Source organism: Mesoplodon mirus, assembly GCF_964341445.2.
Source record: "Mesoplodon mirus genome assembly, chromosome: 3".
Lineage (NCBI taxonomy): Eukaryota > Metazoa > Chordata > Mammalia > Artiodactyla > Ziphiidae > Mesoplodon > Mesoplodon mirus.
In genome coordinates this window covers 198,937,943-198,952,784 of record NC_138978.1, presented here as the reverse complement: position 1 = coordinate 198,952,784, position 14,842 = coordinate 198,937,943, and the positions used below count along the sequence as shown (strand labels likewise).

The 14,842-nt window shown below is 44.9% G+C and overlaps 1 protein-coding gene across 1 annotated transcript; it reads left to right on the top strand.

Annotated features, from left to right (window-relative positions):
- The first annotated feature begins 4,181 nt into the window (after positions 1–4,181).
- On the top strand, positions 4,182–12,929 carry UBE2T (ubiquitin conjugating enzyme E2 T). Its single transcript, XM_082613539.1, has 7 exons — positions 4,182–4,220; positions 9,621–9,791; positions 10,363–10,432; positions 11,440–11,545; positions 11,654–11,752; positions 11,886–11,963; positions 12,552–12,929. Exons 2-7 carry the CDS (start codon positions 9,683–9,685, stop codon positions 12,672–12,674), a joined length of 585 nt encoding a protein of 194 aa, XP_082469665.1. The 5' UTR covers positions 4,182–4,220; positions 9,621–9,682; the 3' UTR covers positions 12,675–12,929.
- The last annotated feature ends 1,913 nt before the right edge of the window (positions 12,930–14,842 follow it).

The window sequence follows — 14,842 nt, the reverse complement described above, 5'->3', positions numbered from 1 at the left end:
TGTTGGGAGTCGTAGTTTATTCTTGTTCTGACTTCCAGCTAATCTCGGCTCCCTAATTATCACGTCAGCCTTTTGAAGTGGAAAAGGGGTCGGTAATTATCCCTACTTTCTATTGCGGAAAACTGGACGGAAAGTACCCGAAACTCTCAAAACCGTGTCCTGGTTGTAAATCCAGAGCTTTATTAACGTTGTAATTTAGAACGCATTAACAGGTGGCCCTGAAGAGATCCTGGGAATGATGCTCGCAGGTATAGTGGGAAGCGCATTCAAGTTCAGTTCTCCTCCCAACAAGTTACTTGACTTCTCCGAGCCTGATTTGTAAGATGGGAATAATAACACCTTAGGGAATTCCCTGGAGGTCCAGAGGTTAGGACTTGGCGCTTTCACGGCCGGGTGCGCCGATTCAATCACTGCTCGGGAACTAAGATCCCACAAGACCCGGCGCGGCCAAAAAATTAAATAAAAAAATCTCACAGGGTGGTCGTGTGGAGCGGATGAGATAATACATGCAAGGATATCTAGTACTATCTCTGTGCGTATACCAGTTCACAATAAATATTAATTTCCCTTCTGTCTCTCTCCTCCTCTTCTACCCTTTTCATGGATCTTAAGTTCTTGGGAGGCATATGTGGGACATATATCCCGTCTTCCATGATTTTTTTCCCAAAGCTACAAAAAAATACTATGGTGCAAACACAGTATTGTAAGTCAACTGTAGTTCAATTAAAAAAAACTACCGTGCACGTCCTAAATTCCTAAGGCAGCACGCAGGCCATTTTCATATTCACAGTGAACTTGGTTATTAAAACCTGTCAGGTTGACTCAGTAACTTTAACTCCCCAGGGCTTTAGCCCTGGACAAAACATAACTCTGTTTTCCATTATGATAGAGAACATATAGAATTATTAGGTTCTTTGAACTTTCCTGTATGGTTGAAGTTTTTCATTTAAAAAAATGTTGCAAAAATGATTAGGTCGTTGTAAAGGGAAACTTTACTATGTTCTATCGTGTGCCTCAATTTCCCCTGAGACAAGCCAAGAATCAAATGAAAAAGGGACATATAAATTATTATGTCTAATAATACGACGTCTATCCATATATGCTTTAATTAGGTAACCTTGAATTCTTTATAAATACTAATTAAGTCATACATCTTTGAGAACTGTGAAGAACAATGTGCATAAAATAAAAGATGTAATACTGTATACTTTATATAGCCATATTTTCCTTGCATTAATTTAGTCACCATAGAACTTCTCATGCCTCATCATCTATTGGAATTAAAAATTCTGTATGAGGTTTACTTTGTAACTTGTCAGCATGGAACCTCTTCGTATTCCAACTCTGCCTCTTGCTGATAATTAAAATTGCTCACAAGCTCTCAAATAGAACTGTCCCTATAGAATAAAAGAAATATTGATATTAAACCAGATAGGAAATAATACTTAGCTAGGAACCTAACCCGCTTCAAGAAACCATTATTAGCTGAACTCTGCTAGTCTGGCAAGGAAACAAAAAAGTAAGAGAAGGGCAAGTTTTCAAATTTCAGCAAATTGCTGAAATCTCAGGAAACAGATCTCTGACAGCAATCCACGTGCACCATTTTAATATTATGATCCCGGTACACAACATCGGCTCAAAAAAAGTATGTATAATTGGACCATATATTTTACATACTGGTTTTCTAATAAGGATTTTTAAACTAGGGTAAAATTTTCATGGATCGATAATGTTACATTTCTTCTGGCTGTATTCTTTTTGCATTCAGAATCGGGAAAGAAGAAACATCTGGTTCCACTTGTAAAAATAAGCTAAAATTGGCCAAGTCCAAGTTAAATCCATACTTTCCCAAGAGGTATGAACTTAAATTTCAATACTAGGAAGTTCCAGGTAGTACTTCCTTACTGTATCTATTTTACTTGCTTTTTTCCTGAGGTAGTAAGAAAATGATACCCTCTTTGGAGATTTTAAAGAAAAATATAAGTAGTTAAGTTCCTTACATAATTTAAGTGCAAACCTACCTGGAAGGAGATGAATCTTCCAGCTACGTGATTACGGAATGCAGTGATAATTATTATAATCTAATTAATTTAACTAGCTCAGCCAAAAAAAAGTTATGCCACCAAAAAAAAAAAAATCAACCTGTGTATAATGATTTGAAAATCTTTTCAAAATTAAAATCATCTAAGTTTTTTTCTGAAACGTCTTCCCCCAAGAAGGGCTCTCTGAGAGTAAACTTAAACAATAAACTTATACAATTGTTTACTACCATTAAACAAACATGAGAGTTTAGATTTCCTAAATATTCTAAAGAAAAAAATATTTTATATGCAAGTGAATAAATCCTGACAAATAATCCTGTGTATAAGTAAAACATAATTTTTGTACTTTTTTCTTCCAGTTTTACTGAGATATAATTGACATACAGCACTGTATAAGTTTAAGGTGTGCGGCATGATGATATGACTTACATACATCATGAGATGATGACCACGGTAAGCTTGGTGAATAGCCATCATCTCATATAGATAACAAAATAAAAGAAAAAGAAAAAGCTGTATTTTGTGATGAGAACTCCTAGGATTTACTCTCTTAACTGTCATATATAACATACAGCAGTGTTAATTATATTTATCACATTGGACATTATATCCCTAGTACTTATTTATCTTATAACTGGAATTTGTATCTTTTGACTACCTCCATCCAATTCCCCTGCCTGCGGTAAATCACAAATCTGTTCTCTTTTTCTATAAGATTTGTTTGTTTGTTGAAGTATAATTAACCTATAAACTATGTCAGTTCCTGGTGCACAACATAGTGATTTGGTATTTTTACACATTACAAAACCATCACCACAATTTTTGAACTTTTAAATGAACTAAGTGCACCAGCTATGATGCACATACACTGTTGTATAAAGTGAGGAAACTTTTATCAAATAATAATTTCCCATACACTTAAAACATGAACCACAAATTAGAATACTCCATCTTTTAAAGCAATGACACCGGTACAGTTTATGAAAACCTTTCAGCGTGGCCTCTGTTCCCACCAGTTAACATACCTCCCTCTGGTGGACAAACAGAGACTGTACATTTAGCCCATGGAGTTCTGTTTTTCTTTTTTCTTTTATCCAATTCTTTCGGTTTGGCTTCCAAAACTACAGGTCTTTGCTTATTTTATCATACTATCTCTCTTTTCCACCAGACTCAACATACTGCCTGGTTTTTCTAAGAGACATTTTTAAGACTCGATTCTCAGAAAACCACCCAAGAAAGTAATCAATTTCAGCTCCGAAGACGGAACTGTAATTGTGACACAGTTACAGTTGGGGTGGAAAATAAGAGAAGACATTGAAGAGATTAAAATAGAAAATATCAGTACTAAAATAAGCAGCCAACTCCAGAATTAAGACAGAAAACACTTCCCCACAATGAGTAAATGCTAACAGTAGGTGCGAACCCGACAGCTAACTGGACAGTAACAGGATTCCTGTGTGATTCGCATCTCCCCTCGTGGCTCACTCCCACAACCGACGTGAGGCCCCGGGAGCGCCGCGGACCGTCCTGGAGAGCGCGGGTCTGCGGGACAGAGAGGACGCCCCACGCAGCGGTCACCGGGAGCCACGGCTACTGAACGCAGATCTGGGCTGAACGCACAAATCCCGCAGCGGTCGGACTGTACCGGTCCGCAGGTTTAGGAGGACCGGCCGCCCCTCCCGCGGCCGGAGCAGGAGGCGAGGGTGGGTGCGGCCTCCGGCCGGCAGTGCAATCCGAGCACGACAGACGCTCCCCGTGCTAGAAGCCAGGGCCGCCGGGCCGCGCGCCCCAAGTCGGAACCCGGCTCCGAACCCCCAGTTCCTCAGATTCCGTTGAATTCCCGGAGAGCCCTCCGCGGGTATGACTGTCCTGGAATGGCAGCCCCTCCGCGTGAAAAACCTTGACCGCAGCCCCTTCTCCAGATCAGATTCTCCCGGTTCCTCCTACCGCGCCTCTCGCTCGGACAGACGGAGCCAGTCCCGAGCCAGTTCCCGCGCGCCGCGCCCCTGTTCAAAGCGCGTGGGCGGAGCCCGCTCGGAGCCTAGCCAATCGGAGGCCGCGCTCCTCCCGGGCGGCGCTCCGGACCAATCACACCCTCGCGGATGGGAGGCGGGGCGACGCAACCATCGAGCTCGCGCGCTGGTCGGCGCTTCTGCACTGCGAGGGGCGTCAGCGCAGGTGAGAGAGTGGGTGCTCCGGCTCTTCTGCCGAGAGGCCGCCCGCGGGGGTCTTCGGGGGGGGAAGGGGCGGCTTTCTGCCTGTCGGGGGACCTTCCTCTTCTCCGACTATCGGCTGTGGAACGGAGGCTCTGGATGTCTTGACAGCCGTGGAGGGCGCGTGCCCCCGGCCTGTCCCCCTGTCCCCCGGCCGCCCCAGCCATCTCGCTGCCCCCACCACGCCCCAACGGCCGCCCCCTCCCAGCCCCCGGGCCTCCCCCATCCCTTCCAGGCATGCCCCTCCCCCCGGCCGTCCCGCCCCCTCCTCACATTCTCCCTGCCGACCCCCACCCCCGCCTCCTCCCTGCCCCCTCAGACGTACCCGTGCCCCCCCCGCGACACTCCGTGACTTTTGCCTATTTGTTTTATTGTCATTGATTCCCAGTGTCTGCTTACTGAGAAAAAGTGGTAAGGATCAGTATATAAAAATAGTGGTTAATTACGTAGTAAAGTAACTGGTTCCAGAGATGACGGTCTTAAAGGTGTGGCTAAGGAAATTTGGAATAATTTACATGAATGACTGTTGTAGTGTAATTGATTCTATTTAACATATCAATTTGCCTGTAGTATGACTAATTCTATTTAAATATTTCTGAGTGTGTCAATTGTGGAGGAGCAGCAGCCCTGGAGATTAGAAGGAGAACCAAAGGACGCTTTGTCTTTGCACCCCAGTTCAGGAGAGTACCTTGACCCAACCAATACACAAACTTAGTCACCTTTAAACATATGGTTAAGATAGATGCCTCAGTTTAAGTTTATGATTATGATAAGTTGCTGTCGTCCTCCTAACTACAATCTATGACCACCAGGTAATCTTCTGATTATGATTAGTTTTCCAAGTAGGAATAACTTAGGGAGAGAATATGTGGACTTAAAAATTTTACTGTAGTTTTACAAATTAATAAATTGACCTTTTAATTAATGTTTAAGTCTTTGTGAGTGAGCTTGGCATGAATTAGTACATCTAAGCCCTATCAAATCTAGGTTTACTGCCAAGTTGAAGTTTTAGACTACAAAACTGAGAACCAGATCCTGAAATGTGACCTTTTCCACATATAAGTGAGTGAGGTCATACAGTATTTGTCTTTGACTTATTTCACTTAGTTTAATGCCTTCAAGGTCCATTCATCTTGCTGCAAATGGTAGGATTTCCTCCTTTTTTATGGCTGAATAGTATTCAATTGTGTATACATACCACAACTTCTTTAGCTGTTCATCCATTGATGGATGTTTGAGTCTTGGCTGTTGTTAATAACACTTTGAACATGACATGCAGATATCTTTTCAAGTTAGAGTTGTTTCCTTTGGATGTATTCCCGGAAGTGGAATTGGTGAATCACTTTCTTTTCATTGCAGAATGATATTCCATTGTATGGACATTCCCCGTTTTGTTTATCCATTCTTCAGTTGACAGACGTTTGGATTGTTTCCATTTTTTGGCTATTATGAAAAATGCTGCTGTGACCATTCATGTACAGATTTTTATGTAGATATGTTTTCAGTTCTCTTGATTATATACCTAGGAGTAGAATTACAGGGTTATAAGTTACTCCTTGTTAACTGTTTTGAGGAACTGGCAGACTGTCTTCCAAAGCAGCTGCATCGTTTTGCATTTCCACCAGCAACATATGAGGATTTGTGTCTCCACATCCCTCGCCAACACTTAGATGCTGTCTTTTTGGTTATAGTTATCTTAGTGGTTGTGAAGTTACAGCTTGTTGTGGTTTTGATTTGCATTTCCCTAGTGACTAATGATGTTGGGCATCTTTTCACGTGCTTATGGAATTATTTTTGTATCTTCTTTGGAGAAATATCTATTCAGATCCTTTGTCCATTTTTTAATCAGATCGTCTGTCCATTGTTTATCTTTGTCCATGATATAATCAGTAATTATGATTGTGGTAGGTTGTTTGCAAACATGGCCATCATTCCTCCCAACTCAGGCTCTGTGCCCCTTTCCAACGTGACTTTGCCGGTCCTCCCATCAGAGGTGGAAGAGAGATGAACCACCCCAGCTTAGACCTCCCAGTCCATTCAGCAGCCAGTAGAGCCCCCAGATGACTTCAGCCACATTAGTAATCCCAGACAAGACCAAAAGAAGTATTGTTAAGCTGAGCCCAGCTCAAATTGCTGACCCACAGAATTATAGCAAACAAAACGTGCTTGTTTTTGTTCACTAAGTTTCGAGTGGTTTTATGGTAATCAATAACTAATATATTGGTAAATGTAAATATGTTAAATATACCAATTAAAAGATAAAGATTTAAAGACTGGGTTTAAACAATCCAGACATATACAAGAGGCACATCTAAAGTGTAAAGATGCAGAAAGGTTGAAAATAAAAAGATGGAAAATGATGTCTCAGCAAGTACCAACCAGAAGAAAGCTCGAGTAGCTTTAACATGAGATACACTTTAAGAAAAAGGCATTACTGGGGAATAGAAGTGTTCTTTGCTAGTGATAAAAGCTATAATTTGCTAGGAATATGTAGCAGTTCTAAATTTGTGTGTATCTAACAGCTTAGCCTAAAATATATAAGGCAAAAATTGATAGAACTACAAGGAGAAATTAAGAGATTTCACATCAGAATGATCTACTCTCAGTAAACGTCTCTCATTACTGATAAATCACAGAGGAGGGGAAAGCAGTACGGATGGAGAAGATTTGAGCAACACGGCCAGCACACCTCTCTCGTGGGCGGGTAGAGAACGCCGAGCCTGTAACTTTGGGGCAGTCTTACTTATAAGCACACCTGGGACATTTATGAACATCGACTGCATATTTTGCAATAAAGCAAGACTCAACACATTTCAAAGGATTTGAAAAGCTACATATTAGAAATCAATAGTAAATACAACTCTGAAGCTCTTGCATGTTTGAAAATTGAGAAACCTGTTTCTAAATAAATTAAAGAAATCGTAATGGAAATTAGAATATATTGAGAACAGAGGAATAAACATTCTACATATCAAAACTTTGTAATGCACTGGTAGTTAGAAAGCAATGTATAGCATTATATGTCAGAACTGAAAAGGTAACTCTATACAAATAAATGTAAAACAATGCAATAGATAAATTTGTAGAAAAATTGAACTTGCCAAAATTGACTCAATAAGAAATAGAAAGCTTAAATAATGCTGTAATATTTAAAGAAGTTGGGTTTGTAGTTTAAAATCTTCTCACGTTGAAAATGCCATTACCAGGTATCATTCTGTCAAACATCTTAGAAACAGGTAATCTCCCAGACTCTTCTATAGGATGTCAAACTAACTCATTTCAGGAGGCCAGCTTAACTTTGATAACTGATGACAAAATTAGGAAGGAAAATTATAGGCCAGTTTTACCCATAAGCAATAGTGTTGAAAGTTTTTCCTCTAAGGTTAGGAATAGGATAAGAATACCAGCTATCAGCTCTTTTCTTCAGCATTGTACTGGAAGTTATAGCCAGAATAGAAGACAGGAAAAAGGTTAGAAGGGAAGAAATAAACTGATTATTCATGGATGATACATGTAGAATTACCAGCTGCAGCCCACCTCCCAAATAGATTCATCATTAGCATTATTAAGTTTTGGTTAAAAATCTACTATATTTACATATATCAATAAGAAATGGGGAGAAAATAGAGTTTTAAAAAAGATTAAAATATAAAGTACTGGGCTTCCCTGGTGGCGCAGTGGTTGGGAGTCCTCCTGCTAATGCAGGGGACACGGGTTCGAGCCCTGGTCTGGGAGGATCCCACATGCCGCGGAGCAACTAGGCCCGTGAGCCATGGCCGCTGAGCCTGTGCGTCTGGAGCCTGTGCTCCGCAACAAGACAGGCCGCGATAGTGAGAGGCCCGCGCACCGTGATGAAGAGTGGCCCCCACTCGCCACAACTAGAGAAAGCCCTCGCACAGAAACGAAGACCCAACACAGCAAAAATAAATAAGTTAATAAACTCCTACCCCCAACATCAAAAAAAAAAAAAAATATATATATATATATATATAAAGTACTTAGGAATGAATCCAACAAAAGGTAAACTCTTTATAGAGAAAATTATAAAACTATTGAAAAGCATCCAGAAAGACCTGCACATAGCACGTTCGTGAATTGTAGGACTCACTACCGTAAAGATGTCAGTTCTCCCAAAATTGATCTATGGAGTCAGTGGAATTCCAGTCCAAATCACAGCAGCTTTCTGTGTGTGTGTGTGTGTGTATTTGTAGACTTTTTAAACTGTTCTAAAATTCATATGGGAGAGCTGAGGACTAAGAAATAACCGAGGCATTCCTGAAGAAAAAGAACAGGGGGGAAGAACTCACCTTCCCATATACCAGGTCTTACTAATAATAAGCTACAATTAAAGCAGTGGGGTATTGGCTGAAAGATAATACAGTTGGCCGATGAAACAAATTCGATAATCCCAAAACAGGGCCATCCATACGTGTATGGAAATTTATGCCAACATCAGCAGGGAAAAGATGGACTTTTCAATAACTGGGACTAGGACAATTGGTTTTTCCTATGAGGGAAATAATTCAGACTTGGACCCCTACTCACACTGTACACACAAATTGATTGCTAGTGGAGCAAAGACTTAAATGTGAAAGTATCTAAGTTTGGGGGTAAGGAAAAGTTTAAGACACAAAAGTGTAAATATTAATGTAATTGATTACATGAATATCATGTGTTTGTCAGAAATGTCATGAATGAAGTGTAGAGAGGGCAGCAGACTGGGAGGTGGCGTTTGTGACTCACCTGTGGAGCCAGAGGCGGCCCGAGGGAGCAGTAGGGCCGAGGGGGGAGGGGCTTGTTGTAGATGGGAGAGATGCTGAGCATGTTTGAACGTTGATGGGAAGAAGGAAAGAAGATCGGAAATACTACAGAAAGATGAAACTGACGGAGCGGACTCGGAAGGGTTGAGAGATACGTGGATTCCAAACTCCGTGGAGAAAACGCCAGACCTTGAAGCGTTAGTTTAGAAACCTCCCGTTGGAGTGAGGACCGTCCCCCGTCCCTGCCCCTGCTCTCCCCCCACAGCTAGTCCATGACCATCCCTTTCTCTGCGGGGCACCTGAGGACGCAGTGGTGAGCAGAACCAGACCCAGGTTCTGCCTCAGTAGTTAATTCTGTATCAGTGGAGACGGACATTAATTGAAAGCATGTAGACTTTGTGTAGAAATGTCTGCATTGTTTTATACTTTACTTTTCTAGATGTGTTTGCTTGAATAGATAACTAAAAGGAAATAGAAAAAACCCAGACTCCCTTCTCAGAATAGAGATTAATATGAGGACTTTGTCCTTCAGTGAATTGAAACCATGTGCTAAAAACTGGGGTCACTGTTACTGACCCTTTCGTGAGTGCCCCTTTTCTCCCCAGGGATCCCAGCCAGCGTTCAGTGCAGCGCCGGGAACCGTGTGTGGGTGCTTCTCCCTGGGGTCATGCAGAGAGCATCCCGTCTGAAGAGAGAGCTGAGCCTGCTGGCTGCGGAGCCGCCCCCGGGCATCACGTGCTGGCAGGATGGGGACCGCATGGAAGATCTGCGAGCTCGTAGGTGTCGCACCAGGCGTGACGGGTCACGACCCTGTCAAAGGCTGTGCTGATGTTTGAACACCTGTGTGTTCTTCTAAAGTAGGGGACAACTGCAAGGTCAAAGTGCCCCGCCATCTTTCTCCGTAATTTGTTTACATTTATAAGAGGTTTCCATGACCTTTCTTCTTTGGCCTTTGATTCCATCTTTTACTGATTTGTAAGCCAAGATCTGGGTGTCAGCTCTGAAGCAGTGTTAGCATCAAAGCTCACCTTCTCCAATACCCACGAGGCCAGATGGGAAACCTAAGTGTTCAGAACACTGCGTCCAGCCAAAGCAGAACTGCAGGTTGTATGTGATCTGAGGCCAGCGTTGTCCACCTTCTGTTTTGATCGCCTGTGTATTCTTTGTTTGACACCAACTTTGGGTGCACTGGTACATTGCATGGGGACTTGGTGAGCCCTGAGAGAGTTTCTGTCCCAGGCCCAGCTTTTCCGTTAGGACCAGACTTCATTAGGTCCATGGGGTGTGGAAATTCAGATCATCTGGTTATGTCCTGACGTTTTGTTCTTTTTTTTTTTTTCTTTTAAGAGATATTAGGTGGAGCAAACACACCTTATGAAAAAGGTGTTTTCAAGCTGGAAGTTAACATTCCTGAGAGGTCAGTGTGAACTGTATCCTAAATTTCCCAGGTAAAGCGCAGTTACTGGAAGACAGAGCAGTGTCGTAGAGTGTCGAATGCAGGAGTTAAAGGACCTGGATCGTAATCCTCGTCTTACCGTGACTTAATGTGACCTTGGGCAAGTTATTTCATGTCTCTGGAGTTCGATTTCTTCTTCTCAACACTGAGCTGGATCACATCTAGGCCTCACCCCCACCCCACCCCCTGCCCGTCACTGTAGTAAAATATACATAAAATTGACCGTCTAAACCGTTTTTAAGCACGTGGTTCAGTGGCATTAAATGCATTCACATTGTCGTCCAGCCGTCCCCCTCACGCATCTCCAGAACTTCTTCGTCTCCCCAGCCTGAAACCCCGCGCCCATTAAATGCTGGCTCCCACGGCACCTGGCAGCCACCGTTCTCTCTGCCTCGGTGTTAAGGCCCCTTTTAATCCAGGTCTCCTGTAAGGCTCTCATCAGGGGAGTGGTAGCTGTAGTGTAGTCTGATTTGTAGACACCTGTTCACCAGGCCAGGCTTGTTACAAGTCCTGAGAGAAGCAGCTCAGTAATCACGGGGGGCGTCAGTTCTGAGACCGATGGGGATTTTCCAAATGCAGGGTATAAATCAAAATTGGATCCTGTTTTTCAACACCCATCTGTAAAAAAAGGGAAATCTGAGGAAATCTGAGTAGTAGATGATATTAGAAAATAAGTTTTGTATTTTTTTCACAGGTATACTGATAGTTTTGCAGCTCTGTAGGAGAGGGACCTTATTCTTAGGAGAGACATGCTGAAGTATTTAGAGGGTGAAGGGGCTTGGTCAGAAGAGGGTTGTCAGTACTATTATTTCACCTTTTCTACTGTTGATACATTTTTGTGATAAACATTTGGCAAGAGCAAAGGGTTGCCCCTCAAAGGCTGTCGTCCTAGTTAGTGACCAGCAGCTGTTTGTAACGAAGGAAGCAGTGTTTCAGTAAAACCTGCGTACTCCCCTGTGCTTTCAAAGGTACCCGTTTGAACCTCCTCAGATCCGATTTCTGACCCCCATCTACCATCCCAACATCGATTCCGCCGGAAGGATTTGCTTAGATGTCCTCAAGCTGCCGCCCAAAGTGAGTGGGGGTGGGGGGGCTGGGCCGGCCCCCTTGCCTGCCGTGGTCCTCGGCTCTAAAACCGGTGTTGGAGAAGCACGTCCTTAGGGCCGCTGTCTGTCTGCCTAGGGCGCCTGGAGACCGTCCCTCAACATCGCGACCCTGCTGACTTCCGTTCAGCAGCTCATGGCCGAGCCCAACCCCGACGACCCGCTCATGGGCGACATCGTAAGCGCCCCCGGCCCCCCGCTCGCGGCCTGCTTTCCCCACGTCCTGCTCTCCACTGGGGAGGGTCGCCTAGTGGCTGCAGCTTGGTTACCAAGTCCCTTCTCTCTCCACTGACTCTCTGCTTCCATCCTAGTCCTCAGAGTTTAAATACAACAAGCCAGTCTTCCTCAGGAATGCCAGGCAGTGGACAGAGAAGCACGCGAGACAGAAGGTAGGGTGTCTCTCCAGCTCTGATCGCACGCCTGTGGTTGCTCTGTTACGCGTGAATGTGTCTCTGTGTGTGTGTTTATTAGATTTGCCAAGTTCGTACTGGACGTTAGGATGGCCGGTTGATCTTCTCCCACCGCAGCCTTCTACATAATTAGTCAGCAGCTAGCTCAGGCGGCTGGAGGGTTTCCCGGCAGCTGCGGTCCACCCACGATACCACAGCGCAGCCGAGGTCTCTGGTTTAGGCCAGAAGGAGCTCTTTGCAGGGGTCGGGGAGGGCGGGAGGGGAAATGGACGTGGAGGAAGGGGGAAGGAGAGACGTCCCCATTTTACGTCCATAGCTTCCTCATTTAACAAAAGACAGACTTCAGGACCAGAGATGAGCACGCGAGGTTTTCGCTGAGCTGCCCTGTGCTTCAGACCGAGTCACGTAGCGGTTAGTGTCGCTTGTGAAAAGAAGTAAAAATTAAACAGTACAGAGGATTGGAGAAGCTGGTTTTGGAGAGAGTGTCCTATCCAGGAGGCAGCAAAGAAGGACCTGGGAGAGTAGTCGGTGGGAACCTTGTGCTCTACCCGGCCTGCTCCTTTTTAGGCTGATGAAGAGACGCCTGATAACCCCCCCGAGGCGGGTGACTCCGAAGGACACAGCGAAGCACAGAAAAGGAAAGCCAGGCACCTGGGGGGCGCAGAAAAGAAATTTCGCCCTGATGTTTAGGGTGGGGCTTGTCCCGGCCCATCTTAGTTAATGCGTTCTTTGCCAGCGTTCCTTGCCAGCATTCCTTGCCAGCGTGGTCCAGTTTGCTTACATTTCTGGAATGTTTTTTTGTATTTGATGACATTATCATTTTTGTATCCTGTGAAACAGACCTTGTATATTTATATGTTCTGCTCTACGTTGATTCTCTGAGTGTAGTTTGTTTTATTTAGCTCATACATATGTATTCCAAAACTTGTAAACCTGGAAAATAAATAATCATTTAATGTTGAGTACGTGTTTATCCTGAATGTGTGTCTGGGAGCAAACTGGCCAGAGAGCTATACAGTAAGAATGTGAAACTATTTGGAGTTGTTGTCCTTTATTTTGCCAACTCACCAGCATCACTCAGGACCCTGAGTGATGGACGTGGGGGTCAAATAGCCTTAGAGACAATTCGGTGACCGTCACGCTTCCGGGATTCTGGGTTTTCAGAAGTCTTGAACACAGTGTGGGGATACGGTAATTACCCTTCTGTTAACGTTTCTTGCAGCTTGCACTTTCTGTGACTTAACTTAATGGCTGTGGTATAACTTTCGTTTGTTCAACAAATAGTGACTGAACACCTGCTGTGTGCCAAGTGTTTTAGAATATAATGGTGAGAAAATCAGGTGTGGGATTAACCAGATAATCGTACAGATTTACATGGATTTTCACAATCCTTTCTGTCTCTAGCTTCATTTCACGGCAAGTACTAAGGTGCAAGCACGAATCCCTGCTCGTGACTTTACAGTACACTTGGGCCTGTGCTCATCATTCTGTTTAGATGACGGAGAAAACAGATTTGGGCAGAAATCGGCTGAAGTGGAACGAGGTGCCGAGTGAGAGCAGATGTTGGGGCCGCCTAGGCAGAGAAAGAGACTGTCACGTCCCGCCTGTATCCCAGGCTGGTAGTCCTGTGCCAGGCTGGGCACCGTGCGCGCAGAGTGCATCCAGTGAGCAAGCAATTTCCTTTCATCCACCGCGGAACCGCCCTGCGCTCGGCAGTGGCCTGCCTTAGAGCACGAGTGGTAGCGACAGACGACAGCGTCAACCGAAAATGTAAATTTCCTCTGTGTCCCCCCCACTTCATAAATTTCCAACTTCTACATAATTCTTGAACCCATTTCTCAAAATCAGCTGCTGTTCTCTTGTTAAGCCCAGGAATTAATTTTGTTCCAGACTTGTCTCCTATACTTGGGCACATTTAAGTCAGATTTGGGGTTTCTAAATGCCATTAGTATATCACCCAGGATGCTTTCAGCATCCAACTGGCTGGTGATAACACCCAGGAAGTTCTCTACCCTGTTTACCGGGAGTTGGGGCCAGGGTGGGCGTCTGGATTGGTGGTTCAGAGGCTGTCTCTCGCATCTGCCATCCGTCCTCATTGTCCCCTCCTGGAGTGACCACCAGCAGCCCTCAGGGTTGCGTGTTTCTTGTTCACATCCAGCGGCGGTGGAAAAACCAGCCGCTGTGGAAGGGAGACACCAAGTGCTGATGGCGCTGATGGGGGTACAGGCCAGGTGTGAAGCGGGATGGCCTTAGGGGTCGTTGTGGGAAAGGACAAGCCCCCTCGGCAGCGGGCCACCACCAGGTCTCTCCCCTGCACTGCCATCATGGCCGGCACCTTGTCCCCCGGCCTCCAGCCTGGACCCTCTGCAGTCCACGCTCCTCAGAGCAGCAAGAACATCTTCAGATGATGACAAAGCCAGATTGCACCTCCTCTTAAAACCCTCCAGTGCCTTCCCTCAGCCTCCCCTCCCCACACACCCTCCGCTCAGTACACCACGCTGAGCCGCACTGGCCCCCTCCAATCTCAGCACGCCAGCCCCTCTGGCCTGTGCCGTCCCCGACTCTACCTGGACCGTGATGGTCTCAGCCCACGTAGCTGCCCTGGGACGCCCTTGTCCAGCCCCTCTGAAGGAGCCGTGGCCATTACCTGGTGTACCTCATGGCCCTGTACCCGTCTGCCAGTGTGTCCACTCCAAATGCTGGGACATAGTGGCCACAAGGGCCTTTGCACTAATTGCAAGAAATACCAAAGCCAGGAGCTATTAGAAGCCATCCCTCCATGTCTGGGTTAACAAGTACAGGAGACTTGGGCAGAGAACAGAAGTGAGAGAAGAGGGAGATGAGGAGGCCCAGCCCCG